At 42.6% G+C, this 22,596-nt stretch overlaps 1 protein-coding gene across 1 annotated transcript in view; it reads left to right on the forward strand.

Moving 5' to 3' along the window:
• LOC124796481 (guanylate cyclase 32E) overlaps positions 1-22,596 on the forward strand; it is an 823,982-nt gene that overhangs the window by 225,387 nt on the left and 575,999 nt on the right. Inside the window, exon 3 of the mRNA XM_047260702.1 lies at positions 17,145-17,431. Coding sequence (XP_047116658.1) covers positions 17,145-17,431 — 287 coding nt within the window. The remainder of the gene's footprint in view (positions 1-17,144; positions 17,432-22,596) is intronic.

Genomic DNA, 22,596 nt, shown 5'->3' on the forward strand with positions numbered 1-22,596 from the left:
AATCAGTCCGCGAGCTGTGGTATGTCCAGCCGTTTTTCGGAACTTTAAACCTAGCACAATTCTTGCATCTTTCACTAAGAAAAATATGCTTCGCTCACGGACCATATTCTACTTCATTTTGTCACTCTTTCAATTTCATCTGAATACAGTAAATAATGCAAGTCAAGTTGATCAACTCGATGACACCGAAGTCATGTTACTAAACAGTGACGCTCAAAATACAATTGTTTTTCTAATAGGGAAACATATCAAAGTGCACGAGTTAAAAAATTCTTCCCAGTCAGAAATTCTTTACAGTCCTCGGAACTTCCCCTGCTATCTCCGTGTCGTGCGGCTCGAGCTCACATAGCTTATTAGGAAAATTTTACAGACAGGTCTATACTACGTTTCATGATACACAACATAGAACGAGGAATATTCCCGCTTCGTATAATATTTCTGCGGAGGGAGCATGAACTTTATTTTGCATCAACTGCTTTTTAAGTATTTACAAAAGTAAAATTATCAGCCATGTGATTCCTTAAAAGTGGCGTGGCTTTTGACAATACGAGTGCTGCTTATAACTTGTTTCATTTTAGTAAGCTGTCTACCATATAAATAATACAGCACACAGCAGCAAAATACGTGGTTTTCAGAGAGACATTACTCGGTTTTTAATTGAAATTATAAGATAATATTATAAGTTTCCAAACTTTATGATCTTTTAGATGCTCATAGCATAACATGACACACAGGTAGTTGCAATATTGTTGACATTCGGTATTTTACGCTACAACAACTATAGTTTTCATCACAGTATCATTTCGCCTGTTGCTTCAGTGGATTCTAAAATGGTATGCAGTTTTTAATATTACAATTGTTAGTTATTTACTTAAAACAGTTCATCTGGTAGTTTTTAGGCAAATGAAATACGTAGTTTGTTAGTAAGGCTTCTGGTATATGCCCAAGGCATCGCCCCGCCCTTAATATCTTCCTGATGGTATCACTAGTAGTTAGCTAATGTATTTGTACTTCTGCTTGGGCAGCTGTCCAGTACTGCTTATTATGTGCATAGCAATTTGTCACACACGCATACACGTGTGCGCGCGCACAGCAACATGTACTGGACCTGTGGTGACTTACCATTCTCGAGGAGATATAATCTCTCACTTTGCTGTGATACAATGCATGCATACTGGAATGTTGCAAGGACTTGTAATCTCACAGGCTTGAGCTATGTTATTATTTTTGCAGTGTAATCTAGCTATGTGTTGCTAAGTATTAGGCCCTTAAGTAAAACTTTACCCTATTTGTTACGCATAATTTTCGCTAGACCTTTATAGATATGTTGTTTTCTGCTGTTCTACTCCATAAAACGGTGACACTGGGTATTGTATCACATATGACTCTTCACGCTGTTGGATCATTCGTAACTCACCAGCGGATATCCATGAAAATGATTTTATTGTTCATAGTGTGAAAAAAATCGTTGAATTAAAGGATTCGATAACTTACTTTTGAAACCCAAATCTAATCATTTCACAACACGTGATCTTCACAATTATGCTGAATTTCTCAAAGTAACTAATTCCTTGATTGTGTTACACTTCCTACTAGCGTATAAACGCAAACAGGGGGCACAAATATAACCGTAGCGTAAGGCTTTTGACAGGAATACTTCAACCACCAGAACAATACACGGGCGGACCATATTCATTCAAAGATGTGAAAGACAGTGAAGGATCATGGACACCGACAACGGCAGTGACCATGATGATGACACTAAGAAAACGGAAATTAGAGGTGCAGATTACCCAGGGACGGAAAGGTGAATCGTGAGAAGAAGATAAAACTTGTGACTGGAAAAGCTAGTCTAATAACGTATCGATTAAATCCTTTGAACAAATCCAAACGAACTGGTGGAACGTTAAGATGTCGTGCATGCATCTATTACTCCTAACAATGACATTGTTTCGATTCAAGAAGAGCAGACATCCTGTGCTTCATTAATTATTTATAGCTATTTTTATGTCCACCATTACGTGGAAAATGTTTATATAACTTATTTTAATAATTACTTCTCATTGTGACTTAATGTCTTTTTCATTGCAGTAAACGAGTATGAAATAATATCTCCTCGAAAATAATAAGGCACGACACATCCATTACATGTAGATATGTGTATGTGTGTGTGTGTGTGTGTGTGTGTATGTGACAAAATGTTACTCACTTGACGAACAGTACTGGATATTTCTCTGAGTAACTGTGGCTACCCTTCGTATAAGCGGTCAGTTTATTTGTCGCTCTTTGTCTATACCAAGAGTCCACTCTATCTGTGAACTGTGGTCTCAAAGTTACGTTTTCTACACAGTGTTGTTATGCAACGTTGCTTTATTTTATCTACTAACGAAGGGACGGAAGCGCCACACACACACACACACACACACACACACACACACGTAAGGGAAACGAACACTCTACATCAGACCCTTTGCTTGTGACCCGTTTGCTAAAGTTCTGAGGACGGGAGGCAGGTGTACTGGCCTCAAATTGTTCCCATTTGTCCTCGTGATGGAAAAACACATGAGCGTACGCGATCGATGGGTTGACACAAAGCATCCGATGAAAGCGCGTATCCACGTCACCCTCGTTTCATCTCCGGAATTGGCTACAGTCGCTTGGAGATTCTGTGTCAACATGGCAATCGCCCTGTTATTTCTTTTAGCTACAAGTGGAAGAGAATTTATCAGTAAGACGAAATCAAACTTCCTGACAAGCTATCCACCTGTCACTGTGCATCAGTTTTATGAAACTTTATGCTATAGTAAATGTCGTATGCGCTTGAAATATAAAAATTCGAACGTTGACAAAATAACACGGTCACGTGGACACAGGAATAGACAGAGCGTTGTTAGAAACATACATATACGTACGTTTAACTTAGCAACTACCCCAGAAACAATAAGTTGAATACTATTTTTAATACTCAGTACAACGCAGTTACTTTTATTTCCAATCTCATGTTTGAAGATATGGAGGGGCTGAGAGTATTAATGGTGCAAGTGACATTTAACAAGCAAATGATCTAAATACACATTTCGACAGCTAATCATCCTGCTTTGATGAAGTTTAAGTTCTAAACCGCTGCCTGGACAGTATATAGAACACAACTAGTACGAGTGAAATGGGAGACAGAATGAGAATCGTTGGTACCTTTAATGAAGGTTCGGGAATGTATTTTTTTGAAAGCTCAGCACCACACTAATGTTTGTGCTTTTAAGAGCACTTATACTAATATTTAATGCATATTTAAATAGGTCGTATTCTGAAATTCCGTTAGTACATCTCGAGGCAAAATCAGCACACCGACATATCGTATGGTACTTCCGTCAATATGTGGAATATGATAAAGACTTTGCTCTCTCTGAAAAAGTAAAGAATCACTTCAGTCATGTATTTGCCCCACAGGAAAGGACGGAAGTAGTCATGCAGGTCATCAGAAAGTTATCTGTAGTATACATAAAAACACAAAATTATCTTTCAATTAAACCAATGACTGCCATAGCAAAGGATAAAGTTGCTAAACACACAGAAGGAAACAAACTACAACGGAGAAATGTCAGGTGGATCTGAATTAGGAAAAAAAAGATAATCCTCTAAAAATACAATTCAAGTATTCATTAATCCGCGATATTTAGAGAAGCGAACTGTAGGAGACGCAACATTTGTCCCCCATCAATACCTCTTCTGCAGCCTTTGCATCAAGATGAGTTTTAAATAAAATCTGAGAAATAGAAAAATCTTCAGGAGATGACGAACTACATTCCTACACTTCAGCAAGGGTTCTATAACAATATATCCCTTTCTCAGACAGCAGTCATAATGGGTGTAATAAGAGCGAGTGGATGCGTGTGGGGTCAAAGAAGGGGGGCGAGAAAGACTGAGAAATGCACAACACAATGGTAGAGGACCTCGAGTGTTTCTCAGAATGGACATTTTTGAAGAAATACCACAGAAGCACGTGATTTAGATTCTACAGCCCCTAACTGTGAGGGAAATACAGAAAGTGACTATCAATAATCTCTCGTATGTGTTGGCCAATATGTGTTGGAAGCAGCCAGCATATTTTTGTTTTGGAATTTTAATTTTATTTGCTACTTGCTTACTGTTTTTATCGTGTTATATTATTTTCACTTTAATTATCCACATATCCTTGTTTGATAATGACTGTACATTGTACTATGTAAGTTATGTGAGTTGTACCAAAAAAATCTTCGAAATAGAGAAGAATAAACATAATATTTTTGAATTTATAACTTTTTTACTCTAAAAAGTTAAAAGAGGCAAGCAGTATAAGTACTTTTAATATATCATAGAATAACAATGCAGGGAGATACTAACTGACCATTAGGAAAAAATATCTGACTGTTCGATAGTAGGATATATGTAAATAGCATATACATAAATAGGCATATGACTTTGGCAGTCATTTACTGAGTGTGATTAAGCAGGTACTTGTGCTACTTGTATTCTCAGCTGTGCAGTTAGGACTACGTTAAGTACTTGGAAAGTCGAAACAATTGCGAAACTTCTATATTTAGAAACAAATGATGACCTCGATGGCATCTCACCTACATGCAAGTTAAGCAGTTTGTGGGCTGCTGAACATGTCTTATTCACAAAGTAGATACTGAACTGAAAGTAGATCTCTAAAATTGCAATTATATATGTGGAGCGTTCTGAATGGTATCAAGCAAAACGAATAGTTTGATTTTAGTTATTGATTATTGTATATAGTACAGTAATAATGTAAAAGATAAACTGTTTAACACAAGATTAACAACGTTTTCTCGATTAAAACGAATTTATATTTCAATAGAATATTTGTTGTTAAGTACATGATCGAACTGCATCGAGGAATTTTTTTTTCCATATTTAGAGAAATATTACTTTTTGTAACTTCTGAAAAGACTGCAGCACACTAAAAGTGATTGCTACCATTTAAAAATGGAATAAGAAAATGTATTAAACTTCTATTACGGAACTGGCTGAAGGCGAAAGTGTCCTGTTTCCCTCATGTTAAATCTGCGCGAAAATGATGCTAGTTTATAATTTATAATCGGTGATGTTTCAAATAGTCAGCCTGCTACCAATTTTTGCATGTAGCAACTCGGTAAAAATGTTTGGAAATACTAAATCGTATGGTTCATAGACGATCTCTAGTTTCATGAATAGTTTTATTCATGAATAATGACAAGTTTCTGTGCCAGACTGATCATTTTTATGGAGACTGAACTTATTAGTCTGCCGATAGGAGAATAATAAAGATTAATAATTAAGATATAGAAGGAGCTGGTGCATTTGTGTATTTAGGACAAGTGAAAACAACAACCAGATGGAAGCGTGAAAAAATAAACTGAATGGCAGTTGGGGAAATGAATGTTGTATTCAGCAGTAAACGGAACATCAATATCCAGCATGTACTGCTAGTACTCACTTGCGGAAGTGAAACATGGAAGTTAAAGGCGAAAACAGTTCACAACTGAGCCACGGAAAAATACATGTTATACATGACAAGAACACACAGGAAAAATATAGCAGCATGATGAGTCTAAATAACGAAAATTGTGAAGTTATTCACATGTGTACTAAAGGAAACCAGTAAATTTCGGTTACACGATAAATCACACAAATCTAAAGTCAGGAAATTCAACTGAATGGTTAGGGATTTCAACTACGAATAACTTGATCACATACATAATGTTGCGGGGAAAGCAAACCGAAGACTGCAGTATATTGGCAGAATACTTAGAAAATGCAATAGTCGTACTTAAATGAGACTGCTTGCACTACACTTGTCCTCCCTCGTCTTGAATACTGCTATGAGGTATGGGATCTGCATCAGATAGGACTGACAGTAACACCGAGAAAGGTCAAAGAAGGGCAACTGGTTTAATATTATCGTGAATTGCGAAGTGTTACGGATATGACACGCGGATTGGGGTGACAGCCATTAACAAAAAGGCGTTTCGCGTTGCGGCAGAAACTTCTCATTAAATTTCAATCACTAACTTTCTCCTCAGGATGAGAGAACATTTTGTTGGCGGCCGCCCACATGGAGAGAAATGATCATCATCATAAAATAATAGAAATCAGAGTTCGCACGGAAAGGTGTAAGTGTTCGTTTTTCCCGCGAGATGTTCGAGAGTGGAACGGTAGGGAAATAGCTTGAAGGTAGTTCGATGAAGCCCCTGTCAGACACTTAATTGTGAATTGCAGAGTAATAACGTACATGGGGATGTAATTGTAGATGTAGATGCAAATTTGATAATGCATGTTACGAAACGGGAATGGAAATGAGCTCGGCATAGAGCACCACGAAAATAGGGGAAACGGAGGAGAAAATTCCGTGATCAGTTTTGAGTGATACGAAAGGCGTAAGGGACGACCTAGTGTAAGATGTACTGACGGCAAAAGAAACAAGCAGGTCAAATTTTGATGCAAAAGATGAAGATCGTAACATATATAGAAGTCTGTAGTGTATGAAACATTCGTGGTGTGGAAGACTTAGTAGGAAGAAAGTAAGCAAAGTATCCTAAACAGTTCGTTTTTACACTATCTATGTGCGGCAATATTCGCGTTATAAAGAAACATTTCTTTAGGTGTTTCATCCACTTTTCTGGTACGTTCCTCCCAGTTTAATTTATTTATTACATTACAATCCCAAAAATGTATCTCTGTCGTAAAACAAAACCTCTACCGTTTTATTACTGTATTATACTTCCTAATGATATATCTAAGATAATTTTCCACTGTTGACGGCACTGTACTTGTTACCACGACAGTTCCACTGTTCGGCGACGAAATCGGAGAACTCATGATACAACTGTAGTTTGCTGACGAACATAATATTGCCAGCAGCGCTCACTTGAATTCGGTTTGCACAACCCAGTCCACACCAGGCACAGTCAACGATGTGTCCATCGCTGACGGGTACAAGTGAACAGCCCAGGTACAGCGGACAAACAAAATTTTATTCATCTAAATTTTCACCGAAAGATCCTCCATATGAAGTAACAGAAAGGATTGCACTTCAGTAAGTGAAACAAGATGGATGCTAGTCCCTCAGTAAGTAAAACAAATGACCGTCCGTAAATAATGAAAACACTTAGACTTCGAGAGTCAAAAAGTAAATAAATTAAGTTCTGTGATACTTGAAAGAGTTACAAACGCTTCAGTGAATATAGTCTTTAAGTCTTAAGAGTTTTACATTAAAAACAGTGAATTAAGCTACTGTTGTCGCACGCTCTTTAACGAGCAGAGTCTCGAAGTCGTAATAATTGTAGGTTACAACGGAAAAAATTTGTTTCTCACTTCAGGATCAAAACCAAAGACGAAATTCAAGATTCAGTGAATAAGAATAAACACTTCACCATTCTTCGCTGAAAAAGTATTGAGACCCACAGTAATGAAATATCTAAGCCCAACAAGGATAGAAACTTTCAGTCTGACACTACCTTGTCGACTAAATGAACAATAGTATAATTATACCAAGTCTCAATCAGCATGTTACTGATCACTTAGGGCCCTGGCTGAGGAGGCGGCGCGGTTTCCAGAGGTCGAGGGCCCAGTCCTAGGTGTGTAGTGTAGATATCCAGGCTGCTGGCTACGAGGGAAGTGCTGTCTGGAGCTCGTGCGCCAGCCTAAACAGCCGCCTCACGGACGGATACGTGCGGCGCTATTTTTGGCAAGTGACACGGCGGATGCATAAAGACTTGTGGTTTGCCATTTGTGGTCTAGGGGTAGCGTCTTTGATTCATAATGAAAACGTCTTCGGTCCCGGGTTCGATCCTCGCCACTCCCTAAATTTCGATAAATAATCAACATTGGCGGCCGAAGACTTCCGGCATAAGAAGTCAGCCTCATTCTGCCAACGGCCTTGTCACAGAGGGCGGAGGAGCGGATAGAGGTTCAGGGCACTCTCTTTTCCTAGGGGTGGGAAATTGCCCCTAAAGGCGGAAGAATCAGCAATGATCAACGACATGAGGATGCAGAAGGCAATGGAAACCACTGCATTAAAGACACGTAACGTGTATCCACAGGACATGTGGCCTGTAATTGAAGAAGTGTCATGATGATCTCTCCATTGGCAAAAGATTCCATAATAGTCCCCCATTCGGATCTCCGGGAGGGGACTGCCAAGAGGGAGGTTACCATGAGAAAAAGATTGAATAATCAACGAAAGGATAACGTTCTACGAGTCGGGGCGTGGAATGTCAGAAGCTTGAACGTGGTAGGGAAACTAGAACATCTGAAAAGGGAAATGCAAAGGCTCAATCTATATATAGTAGGGGTCAGTGAAGTGAAGTGGAAGGAAGACAAGGATTTCTGGTCAGATGAGTATCGGGTAATATCAACAGCAGCAGAAAATGGTATAACAGGTGTAGGATTCGTTGTGAATAGGAAGGTAGGGCAGAGGGTGTGTTACTGTGAACAGTTCAGTGACCGGGTTGTTCTAATCAGAATCGACAGCAGATCAACACCGACAACAATAGTTCGGGTATACATGCTGACGTCGCAAGCTGAAGATGAACAGATAGAGAAAGTGTATGAGGATACTGAAAGGGTAATGCAGTATGTAAATGGCTCTGAGCACTATAGGACTTAACATCTATGGTCATCAGTCCCGTAGAACTTAGAACTACTTAAACCTAACTAACCTAAGGACAGCACACAACACCCAGCCATCACGAGGCAGAGAAAATCCCTGACCCCGCCGGGAATCGAACCCGGGAACCCGGGCGTGGGAAGCGAGAACGCTACCGCACGACCACGAGATGCGGGCAATGCAGTATGTAAAGGGGGACGAAAATCTAATAGTCATGGGCGACTGGAATGCAGTTGTGGGGGAAGGAGTAGAAGAAAAGGTTACAGGAGAATATGGGCTGGGGACAAGGAATGAAAGAGGAGAAAGATTAATTGAGTTCTGTAACAAGTTTCAGCTAGTAATAGCGAATACCCTGTTCAAGAATCACAAGAGGAGGAGGTATACTTGGAAAAGGCCGGGAGATACGGGAAGATTTCAATTAGATTATATCATGGTCAGACAGAGATTCCGAAATCAGATACTGGATTGTAAGGCGTACCCAGGAGCAGATATAGACTCAGATCACAATATAGTAGTGATGAAGAGTAGGCTGAAGTTCAAGACATTAGTCAGGAAGAATCAATACGCAAAGAAGTGGGATACGGAAGTACTAAGGAATGACGGGATACGTTTGAAGTTCTCTAATGCTAATTGAAGCAAGGCTAAAGAAAAATCAAGACACTTTCATAGGATTTGTCGACCTGGAAAAAGCGTTCGACAATATAAAACGGTGCAAGCTGTTCGAGATTCTGAAAAAAGTAGGGGTAAGCTATAGGGAGAGACGGGTCATATACAATATGTACAACAACCAAGAGGGATTAATAAGAGTGGACGATCAAGAACGAAGTGCTCGTATTAAGAAGGGTGTAAGATAAGGCTGTAGCCTTTCGCCCCTACTCTTCAATCTGTACATTGAGGAAGCAATGATGGAAATAAAAGAAAGTTTCAGGGGTGGAATTAAAATACAAGGTGAAAGGATATCAATGATACGATTCGCTGATGACATTGCTATCCTGAGTGAAAGTGAAGAAGAATTAAATGATCTGCTGAACAGAATGAACAGTCTAATGAGTACACAGTATGGTTTGAGAGTAAATCGGAGAAAGACGAACGTAACGAGAAGTAGTATAAATGAGAACAGCGAGAAATTTAACATCAGGATTGATGGTCACGAAGTCAATGAAGCTAAGGAATTCTGCTACCTAGGCAGTAAAATAACCAATGACGGACGGAGCAAGGAGGACATCAAAAGCAGACTCGCTATGGGAAAAAGGGCATTTCTGGCCAAGAGAAGTCTACTAATATCAAATACCGGCCTTAATTTGAGGAACAAAATTTTGAGGATGTACGTCTGTAGTACAGCATTGTATGGTAGTGAAACATGGACTGTGGGAAAACCGGAACAGAAGAGAATCGAAGCATTTGAGATGTGGTGCTATAGACGAATGTTGAAAAGTAGCTGGACTGATAAGGTAAGGAATGAGGAGGTTCTACGCAGAATCGGAGAGGAAAGGAATATGTGGAAAACACTGATAAGGAGAGGGGACAGGATGATAGGACATCTGCTAAGACATGAGGGAATGACTTCCATGGTACAAGAGGGAGCTGTAGAGGGCAAAAACTGTAGAGGAGGACAGAGATTGGAATACGTCAAGCAAATAATTGAGGACGTAGGTTACATGTGCTACTCTGAGAAGAAGAGGTTAGCACAGGAAAGGAATTCGTGGCGGGCCGCATCAAACCAGTCAGTAGACTGATGACCAAACAAAAAATATCAGAGACCACGGCAAATGGGAACGCATGCTGTCTGCATGACCCCTGGATGCTTCAGCATCGCGAGCTCCCCAGGTCACAGTCACGACCAGACACAAGACGGCGGTACCAGTGCTGGCCGAGGCCGTCACTTCCGAGGACCCTATTTACATCCGCACTACACGTGACAATTGTATGACGGCTATTCCGCCACTGGCAGCCATAAAGGCCGGCGCGTGGACTACACCAGCCAGTTCTTCTTGGCATCCAGGAGGGTGATAGTCACCTCACCGTCTCAGAACGCTCTCGAAGACCATCATTGGGAATGACGCCGCTGTTCTCACCTTTCATCGTTGCTTTCTCTTTGGACTTAGACTGTTTGAAGGATAGACTTTTCCTTGCTTGTGTCGGACCTAATCAGAATGGCATTCTTGGGACTTGGATTACTTCCCTGCAAATGTATTTTCCTACGAAGCTCCTAGTGGTGTTACAGTGTACAAAAACAGTCATGCTACTTCAGATAGCAGCTCTGTCAAGCCTCTGAACCAGTACCTAGTGAGACTGTATTTTGCGCTTTTTGTTCTTACCGTCGAGGCAGACGTGTTTCGTCATGTACGCAGCATGGTGGCCTGACCGCTCAGTTCCGGCGGTGTGAAGTGTCGCGTCGATTGAACAGCAGAGGTGCCTTGAAGTCGTGATAGCTGTGAAGCGTCAATGCCGCTAGTAAAGAATGAAATGATTGTGTGGCATTGTTGGCTGGGAGGCCGCGTCCGGGGAAGTTCGGCCGACGGCTGCAAGTCTTATTTCGGGCGACACCACATTGGGCGACTTGCACGTGGTTATGATGAAGTAATGATGTGGGCAACACAACACCCAGTCCACAGGCGCAGAAAATCTGCAGCCCGGACGGGAGTCGAACCCGGGCCCGCTTCGTGATAGACAAGTACGTTACCATTCAGCTAAGCGGTCGGACAACATTACTAGAGTTCAGTTATTTATTCACAATGCTTACAAATCGTCTTCCTTTCGCAAAAGTCTCGGCTTCTGTTCATTCAGCTGCGTGTTGTATGCTAGCTGACATCCCCCCCCCCCCCCCCCCCCCAACTCGTTCTAAACGACCAGAAATGTCTCCGTTTAGTCGGTGAGTCCATAGATGAAGGTATAACTGACCACTGGCCACACTTTCCCAACCGAATATTGCGATAATTAAGCCAGTCCGTCCTTGAAATGACTCAGTGAGCTGTCACGCAGGGTTCTTTCTACCTGTTATGTAGAGATCGTCTCGCAGTTTTATGTCCGCGTGCAGAGCCGTAGCAGCGCTGTCGGATTCCGGAAGTGCAATACTACTGTCTATGTTTCACTTAATGAAGCGGGAAGAAGTTCTCTGTGCAAATAATTTTTACCCGGGATCCCGTTTGGTGCGTTTGTTTAAGAAACATCGATTATAAGCTAACTATTAACGGTACGAGAGCATGGTCTACCGCATGACTGGATCGAAAGGATTCCTAACGATGACTGCCGAATATGGCGCACAGTATGTAACTAAGGCGTACAATCGGTATAGTTCGTATGAGATCGTACATCTTCAGCTATGCCAAGTTATTCGATTATTTGTTAATATCAACGTTTCCTGTCATTGTAAAGTTTCTAAAAGATAGTTTTTATGACCCGTAGACTCCTCCTAATATCTGAGCTGCGAAGGATAACTTCTGCTAGCAAATATTTATTAATAAAAATTACTTGATTCGCGCCATAATAAATGTACTTTCTCCACTTACCTGTTTGCTAACGTCACGGGCAATTTCTGCATCGGCACCTCATCCCACTGGCTCTGAAAGCGCCAGATTGCCAACCTCCTCTGCTAGCCAGTGTGGGAACCAACAATCACTCCTTACCACGTAGGATGTGCAAGTTTTCGCGCACATCTTGTACGACTAGCATTCCTGAAAAACTGTGTACACCGGAGAAATACTTAGTCACAGTCGAGGCGGCTGTTTCCAGAAAGAATATCACACTCTTCAAAACAGTGTGCGTTGTTTTTAAATCTCCTGCGAGGAGGTAACTACCTGTGAGTGATGAACTGACTGTGGAACTCCATCCGTGCACATGTGCTCCACAAGCCACTGTGCGGCCTGTGGCTGAGGTTACATACCGCAAGTAATTCAGTTGACCATGGCATAATAGCTAGGATTATTTGAATAAGCGTGAATTTCTACATTTTTCAGGATTTTATTTAATCACAAAGATGGACCTAGCCGTTGTTCTATTTGTTGTTGCTAACCTCACTGTTATAATTGATCTTATCCAGCTCTCGATGTGAGTTTATCCGGCGTAAGTTTTTTCGTCTCTGCATAGCTTCAGCAGTCAACATGCATTTGAACCGGCTTCATGAAGACAAACCGTGGCCTCCATCAAACTGGACTTTCCTTGATTCCTCAGAAGCTATCCATGTTTCGCTTCCAAACAATGTTACACTCAGTACGGCCGTGCGGTTCTAGGCGCTACAGTCTGGAGCTGAACGACCGCTACGGTCGCCGGTTCGAATCCTGCCTCGGGCATGGATGTGTGTGATGTCCTTAGGTTAGTTAGGTTAAATTAGTTCTAAGTTCTAGGCGACTGATGACCTCAGACGTTAAGTCGCATAGTGCTCAGAGCCACACTCAGTACAAATACCTTCCGAGGACAATCCCTGACACATTAATATTCGTTGTTGACAAATTTCTGTTTCTCAGTTGCTTTTCTTTCTATTGCCTATTTCCATTTCATATCGTCACTACTTCGGACACCATTAGGTATTTTGCTGCCCACATAGTGAAACTTACCAGCTACTTTTAGTGTCTCATTGCCTGATCAGCTGTCTCTCAATATCTCCTAATTTTTTCCAATTACATACATTAACATTGTTTTACAAATGTTGATGTGCGTTCCGTATCCTCTTTCCAAGACACTATCCATTCCGTTAAACTGATATTCCAAGTCCTCTAACGTCTCTGACGAAATTACAATGAAAATCTTCATTTCTTTTCAAGTAACTTTAGCTGCCTTTCCAAATTTCTCCTTGGTTTCCTGTACTGCTTACTCAATGTAGAGACTCAATAACATCTGAGATGGGTTACAATCCTATCTCACTACCTTGTCAATTACTGCTTCCCTTCCACATCTTTCCAAGCTTTTAATTTTTGTCGGGTTTCTGTACTAGTTGCAGATAACATTTCTCGCCCTATACTTTATCTCTGCTATTTCCTGGATTTCGGAGAGTAGAGGTAAGTGCGCAAAACCGGACCCCCTGTGTTTTTTTAACTTTTAAAAAATGGAAAATATTAAGCGATTAGCCATTAAAACTATGAAATATTTCCTTTACAAATTTATGCTTCATTTACATTTTACTCTTAGAAATTAGCATTAAAAGTTGTTGTTGTTGTTGTCGTGGTCTTCAGTCCTGAGACTGGTTTGATGCAGCTCTCCATGCTAATCTATCCTGTGCAAGCTCCTTCATCTCCCAGTACCTACTGCAACCTACATTCTTCTGAATCTGCTTAGTGTATTCATCTCTTGGTCTCCCTCTACGATTTTTACCCTCCACGCTGCCCTCCAACGCTAAATTTGTGATCCCTTGATGCCTCAGGACATGTCGTACCAGTCGATCCCTTCTTTTAGTCAAGTTGTGCCACAAACTTCTCTTCTCCCCAATCCTATTCAATAGCTCCTCATTAGTTAGGTGATCTACCCACCTAATTAAAAGTTATAATGAAACAAAAATATTTTCAAGAACCTTAAACTTCATGAATTTGGAAAACAGCTGCCTAATTGGAGCACTTCTAAAAATTTGCAAAATGGCACTAAATAAAATAGAAGGAAGGGTTTCAATTAGAAGAAACGTAATAGAGTTTCAAATTAGGTACAATTTAACATCTTCCAAAAGGTTATAGAATTTATCTGTGGTTCCTTAGCTGAACCCAAGAGCCTAGCTATAGAGTGATCCTGCAGGGTTTCCTTCTGACAGTCTAGTTTTGTGATGTTTAAGAAAAAGACTGATACTTCCTGGCAGCCTCGAACTCGGGACCTTTGCCTTTCGCGGGCAAGTGCCCTACTATCTGAGCTACCCAAGCACGACTCACGCCCCGTCCTCACAGCTGCCAGTACCTCGTCTCCTTCCTTTCAGACTTTACAGAAGCTCTCATGCGAACCTTTCAGAACTGGCACTCCTGAAAGAAAGGATATTGCGCAGACATGGCTTAGCCACAGCCTGGGGGATGTTTCCAGAATGAGATTTTCACTCTGCAGCGGAGTGTGCACTGATATGAAACTTCCTGGCAGATTAAAACTGTATGCCCGACCGAGACTCGAACTCGGGAATCTGCCAGGAAGTTTCATATCAGCGCACACTCCGCTGTAGAGTGAAAACCTCATTCAAGAAAAAGACTATCGCTCTTTTTCAGCAACAGTTCCATTTTTCAAAGAATGTACAGCCATTTTTCACAAGCCTCTACGAGTAAGCCCAAAGAAAGAAGTTTCCGTAGTAAGACAGTGCTAAACCAGCTCTTTTTTATGATCTTTACCGAAAATTGTAGAACTGCCTCCGCTTTTAGTGTTTCCTCTGGTGTACCATACATCATGTTGAACAGCATCGGAAGTGTTGTTATTAGGACGTGAAACTGCTTATTGGCCTTCTTCTTTTTCTAAACTGCATCAGTAGCACTGATTATAAAAGACGTCCACACTTTTCGATATCCTCTTAGAATTTTAAGTAGAATTACAAGAGAATAAGTATATGTACTGACACAGACGATATTTAAAAATGGAGAAAAATGAAGGGTCCGATGGCTTAGGCAACAAATTTTCGACCGACATGTAGATTAAACAGTTTACAAATAAACGATAGTCTTAAACTTTACTACTCAAAACCATATGGTTCAAAAGCTTACCTGCCAGTATGTAGGAGAAATAACGTAAACTTCAGCAGAATGTAAAAACTTTTTCCATTATCAAAACATGTAACGGCAAACTGATACGAAACAAAAGAAGGAGGCGACTTGTGCACGCTGGTACACAGTGGTAGTAGCCTTGCACTTGCAATCACTAGAGTTCAGGAGACTGCAGAGGCAAAGGCAAACACCGGGGGATTCACTGTGGGGCCGGGGGGAGTGAGGAGGCAGTTGCAGTTTGGGCGCTTTCCTCCATATTCACATCAACATTGGGAGAGTTTTCTCCAAACCTACAAAATCCGAAACTTTAAATGTGATAAAAAAAAAGAAATAATTTGTTTAATACACTACTGGCCATTAAAATTGCTACACCACGAAGGTGACGTGCCACAGACGCGAGATTTAATCGACAGGAAGAAGATGCTGTGATATGCAAATGATTAGCTTTTCAGAGCATTCACACAAGGTTGGCGCCGGTGGCGATACCTACAACGTGCTGATGCAACCGATTTCTCATACACAAACAGCAGTTGACCGGCGTTGCCTGGTGAAACGTTGTTGTGATGTCTCGTGTAAGGGGGAGAAATGCGTACCAACACGTTTCCGTCTTTGATAGAGGTCGGATTGTAGCCTATTGCGATTGAGGTTTATCGTATCGCGACATTGCTGCTCGCGTTGGTCGAGATCCAATGACTGTTAGCGGAGTATGGAATCGGTGGGTTCAGGAGGGTAATACGGAACACCGTGCTGGATCCCAACGGCCTCGTATCACTAGTAGTCGAGATGACAGGCATCTTATCCGCATGGCTGTAACGAATCGAGCAGACACGTCTCGATCCCTGAGTCAACAGATGGGGGCGTTTGCAAGACAACAACCATCTGCACGAACAGTTCGCCGACGTCTGCAGCAGCACGGACTCTCAGCTCGGAGACCATGGCTGCGGTTACCCTTGACGCTGCATCACAGACAGGAGCGCCTGCGATGGTGTACTCAACGACGAACCTGGGTGCACGAATGGTAAAACGTAATTTTTTCGGATGAATCCAGGTTCTGTTTACAGCATCATGATGGTCGCATCCGTGTTTGGCGTCATCACGGTGAACGCACATTGGAAGCTTATATTCGTCATCGCCATACTGGCGTATCACCCGGCGTGATGGAATGGGGTGACATTGGTTACACGTCTCGGTCACCTCTTCTTCGCAGTGATGGCACTTTGAACAGTGGACGTTACATTTCAGATGTGTTACGACCCGTGGCTGTACCCCTCATTCGATCCCTGCAAAATCCTATATTTCAGCAGGATAATGCACTTAGGTTTCTGGATACAGAAAATGTTCGACTGCTGCCCTGGCCAGCACATTCTCCAGATCTCTCACCAATTGAAAACGTCTGGTAAATGGTGGCCGAGCAATTGGCTCGTCACAATACGCCTGTCACTACTCTTGATGACCTGTGGTATCGTGTTGAAGCTGCATGGGCAGCTGTACCTGTGCACGCCATCCAAGCTCTGTTTGACTCAATGCCCAGGCGTATCAAGGCCGTTATTACGGCCAGAGGTGGTTGTTCTGGGTACTGATTTCTCAGGATCTATGCACCCAACCTGCGTGAAAATGTAATCACATGTCAGTTCTAGTATAATATATTTGTCCAATGAATACCCGTTTATCATCTTCATTTCTTCTTGGTGTAGCAATTTTAATTATTAGTTAATTAATTAGTTAGTAGTTATTATTGCTCGTTGAAATAGCTAGGTAAGTGCCTGTGAAGTCCACGTGTAAGCCAGTCGCTGTCTGTGGAGGTTGGTGGTGCCTTCGCGAGTGACTCCCTCTTGGCGCAGGTCTGGACCGGCGGCCTGGGGACCGGAAGTACGAGCGGCCGGGCCGCACGGTGTCCGGCGCCATCTCGCTGGCCGTGGAGCGCGTCAACGGCCGCGGCGGCGAGCTGTGGGCGCGCGGCCACTCGCTGCACTTCGAGGTGGCCGAGACGTACGGCGAGGAGACGACCAGCATCCGGCGCACGGCCGAGCTCTGGCGCCGCAACATCACCGCCTACATCGGACCGCAGGAGACCTGCGTGCACGAGGCGCGCATGGCCGCCGCCTTCAACCTGCCTATGATCTCCTATGTGAGTACTGGCACTGCTGCCGCTGCTGCTGCTACGCTCTGTTCAAAGTATTACACTGAAGAGCCAAAGGAACTGGTACGCCTGCCCCGTGAACACGCAGAAGTGCCGCAACGCGACATGGTATGGACTCGAATAATGTCTGAAGTAGCGCTGGGGGGGAGGGAGGAGGGGGGGGGGGGGAGATTTACACCATGGCTCCTGCAGGGCTGTCCATAAATCTGTAATAGTGAGAGGGGTTGAGATTTCTTCTGAAAATCACTTTGCAAGGCATCACAGATATGTTCAATAATGCTCATGTCTGGGGAGGCAGGTGGCCAGCGAATGTGTTTAAACTCACAAGATGATCTTTGGTTTGTGGAGCGCTCAACTGAGCAGGATAACTGCGCACGTACAAATTCCCAAACTTTGCTCAGTCCAGTCTCTCCGCTTTCATGAATGATGATATAATGATATGAACAACACAAGCACCCAGTCATCTCGAGGCAGGTGAAAATCCCTGACCCCGTCGGGAATCGAACCCGGGACCCCGTGCTCGAGAAGCCAGAACGCGACCTCGAGACCACGAGCTGCGGACAAACACGGAAGAGTGTTGCTGGAGCCACTCTGTAGAAATTCTGGACGGGTCGGGTGTCTTATTGTTCTGCTGGAATTGTCCAAGCTCGTCGGAATTCACAATGGACGAGTATGCGGTTGATCAGACAGGATACTTGCGCACGTTTCACCTGTCAGAGTCGTATCTAGATATATCAGAGGTCCCATATCACTCCAACTGCACACGCCCCACACCATTAGAGAGCCACTACCAGCCTGAACAGTCCCTTGCTGACATGGTTCAAATGGCCCTGAGCACTGTGGGACTTAACATCTGAGGTCATCAGTCCTCTAGAGCTTAGAACTACTTACACCTAACTAACCTAAGGACATCACACACATCCATGCCCGAGGCAGGATTCGAACCTGCGACCGTAGTGGTAGCGCGGTTCCTGACTGAAGCTCCTAGAACTGCTCGGTCAGAACGGCCGGCCATCAGAACTTGTGTTCTGCGGGGTTCCATAATGAAGCACCTAGAACCGCTCGGTCAGACCGGCCGACCCCTGCTGACATGCAGGATCCATGGATTCATGAGGTTGTCTCCAGACCCGTACAAATCCATTTGAAACGAGATTCCTCCGACCAGGCAACATGTTTCCAGTCATCAACAGTCGAATGTCGCTGTTGACAGGCCCAGGCGAGGCGTAAAGCTTTGTGTCATGCAGCCATCTGGGGTACACGAGTGGGCTTTCGACTCCGAAAGCCCATATCGGTAATTTTCTGTTGAATAGTTCGCACGTTGACATCTGTTGATGACCCAGCATTGAAATCTGTACCAATCTGCGGAAGGGTTGCACTTCTGTCACATTGAACGATTCTCGTCCTAGTCGTTGGTCCCGTTATTGCAGAATCTTTTCCTGCCGCAGCGACATCGGAGATTTGATGTTTTACCGGATTTCTGACACTCACGATGTTGTTGTTGTTTGTTGTGGTCTTCAGTCCTGAGACTGGTTAGATGCAGCTCTCCATGCTGCTCTATCCTGTGCGAGTTTCTTCATCTCCCAGTACCTACTGTAACCCACATCCTTCTGAATCTCTTTCGTGTACTCATCTCTTGGTCTCCGTTACGATTTTTACCCTCCACGCTGCCCTCCAATACTAAATTGGTGATCCCTTGATGTCTCAGAATATGTCCTACCAACAGATCCCTTCTTCTAGTCAAGTTGTGCCACAAATTTCTCCCCAGTTCTGTTCAATACCTCCTCATTAGTTACGTGATCTACCCATCTAATCTTCAGCATTCTTCTATAGCACCACATTTCGAAAGCTTCTATTCTCTTCTTGTCCAAACTAGTTATCGTCCATGTTTCACTTCCATACATGACTACACTCCATACAAATACTTTCAGAAACGACTTCATCACACTTAAATCTATACTAGATGTTAATTTCTCTTCTTCAGAAACGCTTTCCTTGCCATTGCCAGTCTACAGTTTATATTCACTCTACTTCGACCATCATCAGTTATTTTTCTCTCCAAATAGCAAAACTCCCCTACTACTTTAAGTGTCTCATTTCATAACCTAATTCCCTCAGCATCACCCGACTTAATTCGACTACATTCCATTATCCTCGTTTTGCTTTTGTTGATGTTCATCTTATACCCTCCTTTCATGACACTGTCCATTCCGTTCAGCTGCTCTTCCAAATCCTTTGCTATCTCTGACAGAATTACAATGTCATCGGCGAACCTCAAAGTTTCTATTTCTTCTTCATGGATTTTAACACCTACTCCGAATTTTTCTTTTGTTTCCCTTACTGCTTGCTCAATATACAGATTGAATAACATCGGGGAGAGGCTACAACCCTGTCGCACTCCCTTCCCAACCACTGTTTCCCTTTCATGCCCCTCGACTCTTATAACTGCCATCTGGTTTCTGTACAAATTGTAAATAGCCTTTCGCTCCCTGTATTTTTCCCCTTGCCACCTTCAGAATTAGAAAGAGAGTATTCCAGTCAACATTGTCAAAAGCTTTCTCTAAGTCTACAAATGCTAGAAACGTTGGTTTGCCTTTCCTTAATCTAGCTTCTAATATAAGTCGTAAAGTCAGTATTGCCTCACGTGTTCCAATATTTCTACGGAATCCAAACTGATCTTCCCCGAGGTCGGCTTCTACCAGTTTTTCCATCCGTCTGTAAAGAATTCGCGCGTTAGTATTTTACAGCCGTGACTTATTAAACTGATAGTTCGGTAATTTTCACATCTGTCAACACCTGCTTTCTTTGGGATTGGAATTATTATATTCTTCTTGATGTCTGAGGGTATTTCGCCTGTCTCATACATCTCGCTCACCAGATGGTAGAGTTTTGTCAGGACTGGCTCTCCCTAGGCCGTCGTAGTTCTAATGGAATGTTGTCTACTCCCGGGCCCTTGTTTCGACTCAGGTCTTTCAGTGCTCTGTCAAACTCTTCACGCAGTATCGTATCTCCCATTTCATCTTCTTCTACATCCTCTTCCATTTCCATAATATTGTCCTCAAGTGCATTGCCCTTGTATAGACCCTCTATATAATTCTTCCACCTTTCTGCTTTCCTTTCTTTGCTTAGAACTGGGTTTCCATCTGAGCTCTTGATATTCATACAAGTAGTTCTCTTTTCTTCAAAGGTCTCTAATTTTCCTGTAGGCAGTATCTATCTTACCCCTAGTGAGATAAGCCTCTACATCCTTACATTTGTCCTCTAGCCATCCCTGCTTAGCCATTTTGCACTTCCTGACGATCTCATTTTTGAGACGTTTGTATTCCTTTTTGCCTGCTTCATTTACTGCATTTTTATATTTTCTCCGTTCATCAATTAAATTCAATATTTCTTCTGTTACCCAAGGATTTCTACTAGCCCTCGTCTTTTTACCTACTTGATCCTCTGCTGCCTTCGCTACTTCATCCCTCGAAGCTACCCATTCTTCTTCTACTGTATTTCTTTCTCCCATTCCTGTCAATTGTTCCCTTATGCTCTCCCTGAAGCTCTCTACAACCTTTGGTTCTGTCATTTTATCCAGGTCCCATCTCCTTAAATTCCGACCTTTTTTGCAGTTTTTTCAGTTTTAATCTACAGTTCATAACCAATAGATTGTAGTGAGAGTCCACATCTGCCCCTGGAAATGTCTTACAATTTAAAACCTGGTTCCTAAATCTCTGTCTTACCATTTTATAATCTATCTGATACCTTTTAGTATCTCCAGGCTTCTTCTATGTATACAACCTTCTTTTATGATTCTTGAACCAAGTGTTACCTATGATTAAGTTGTCCTCTGTGCAAAATTCTATCATGCGGCTTCCTCTTTCATTTCTTAGCCCCAGTCCATATTCACCTACTACGTTTCCTTCTCTCCCTTTTCCTACTACCGAATTCAAGTCATCCATGACTATTAAATTTTTAGCTCCCTTCACTATCTGAATAATTTCTTTTATTTCATCATACATTTCTTCAATTTCTTCGTCATCTGCAGAGCTAGTTGGCATATAAACTTGTACTACTGTAGTAGGCATGGGCTTCGTGTCTATCTTGGCCACAATAATGCGTTCACTACGCTGTTTGTCCTATTTTTTTATTCATTATTAAACCGACTCCTGCATTACCACTACTTGATTTTGCATTTATAACCCTGTATTCGCCTGACCAAAAGTCTTGTTCCTCCTGCCACCGAACTTCACTAACTCCTACTATATCTAACTTTAACCTATCCATTTCCCTTTTTAAATTTTCTAACCTACCCGCTCGATTAAGGGATCTGACATTTCACGTTCCGATCCGTAGAACGCTAGTTTTCTTTCTCCTGATAACGACTTCCTCCTGAGTAGTCCCCGCTCGGAGATCCGAATGGGGGTCTATTTTACCTCCGGAATATTTTACCCACGAGGACGCCATCATCATTTAACCATACAGTAAATCTGCATGCCCTCGGGAAAAATTACGGCTGTAGTTTCCCCTTGCTTTCAGCCATTCGCAGTACCAGCACAGCAAGGGCGTTTTGGTTAGTGTTACAAGGCCAGATCAGTCAATCATCCAGACTGTTGCCCCTGTAACTACTGAAAAGGATGCTGCCCCTCTTCAGGAACCACACGTTTGTCTGGCCTCTCAACAGATACCCCTCCGTTGTGGTTGCACCGACGGTACGGCCATCTGTATCGCTGAGGCACGCAAGTCTCCCCACCAACGGCAAGGTCCATGGTTCTTGGGGGAGGGAGGGGGGGGGGGACACTCACGATACATACGTGAAATGGTCGTTCTGGAAAATCTCCACTTCATCGCTATGTCGGGGATGCTGTGTCGCATCTCTCGTACGCCGACTATAACACCACGCTTAAACTCAATTAAATCTTGATAACCTGCCATTGTAGCAGCAGTAAGCAATCTAACAATTGCACTAGACACTTGTTGTTTGATATAGGCTTTGCCGACATCAGTGCCGTATTTGCTTGTTTATGTATCTCTGTATTTGAATACGCTTGCCTATACCAGTTTCTTTGGCGCACCAGAATATAGTTGGTTGAGACATGACAGTTAAATATCGCTGAGAGTTCTTTGATTATCTTTCTGCTCTTTTCTTGACTATTCTTGGGTAGAGAACAAGC

This window comes from Schistocerca piceifrons, chromosome 1 (assembly GCF_021461385.2).
Source record: "Schistocerca piceifrons isolate TAMUIC-IGC-003096 chromosome 1, iqSchPice1.1, whole genome shotgun sequence".
NCBI classification, from domain to species: Eukaryota; Metazoa; Arthropoda; class Insecta; order Orthoptera; family Acrididae; genus Schistocerca; species Schistocerca piceifrons.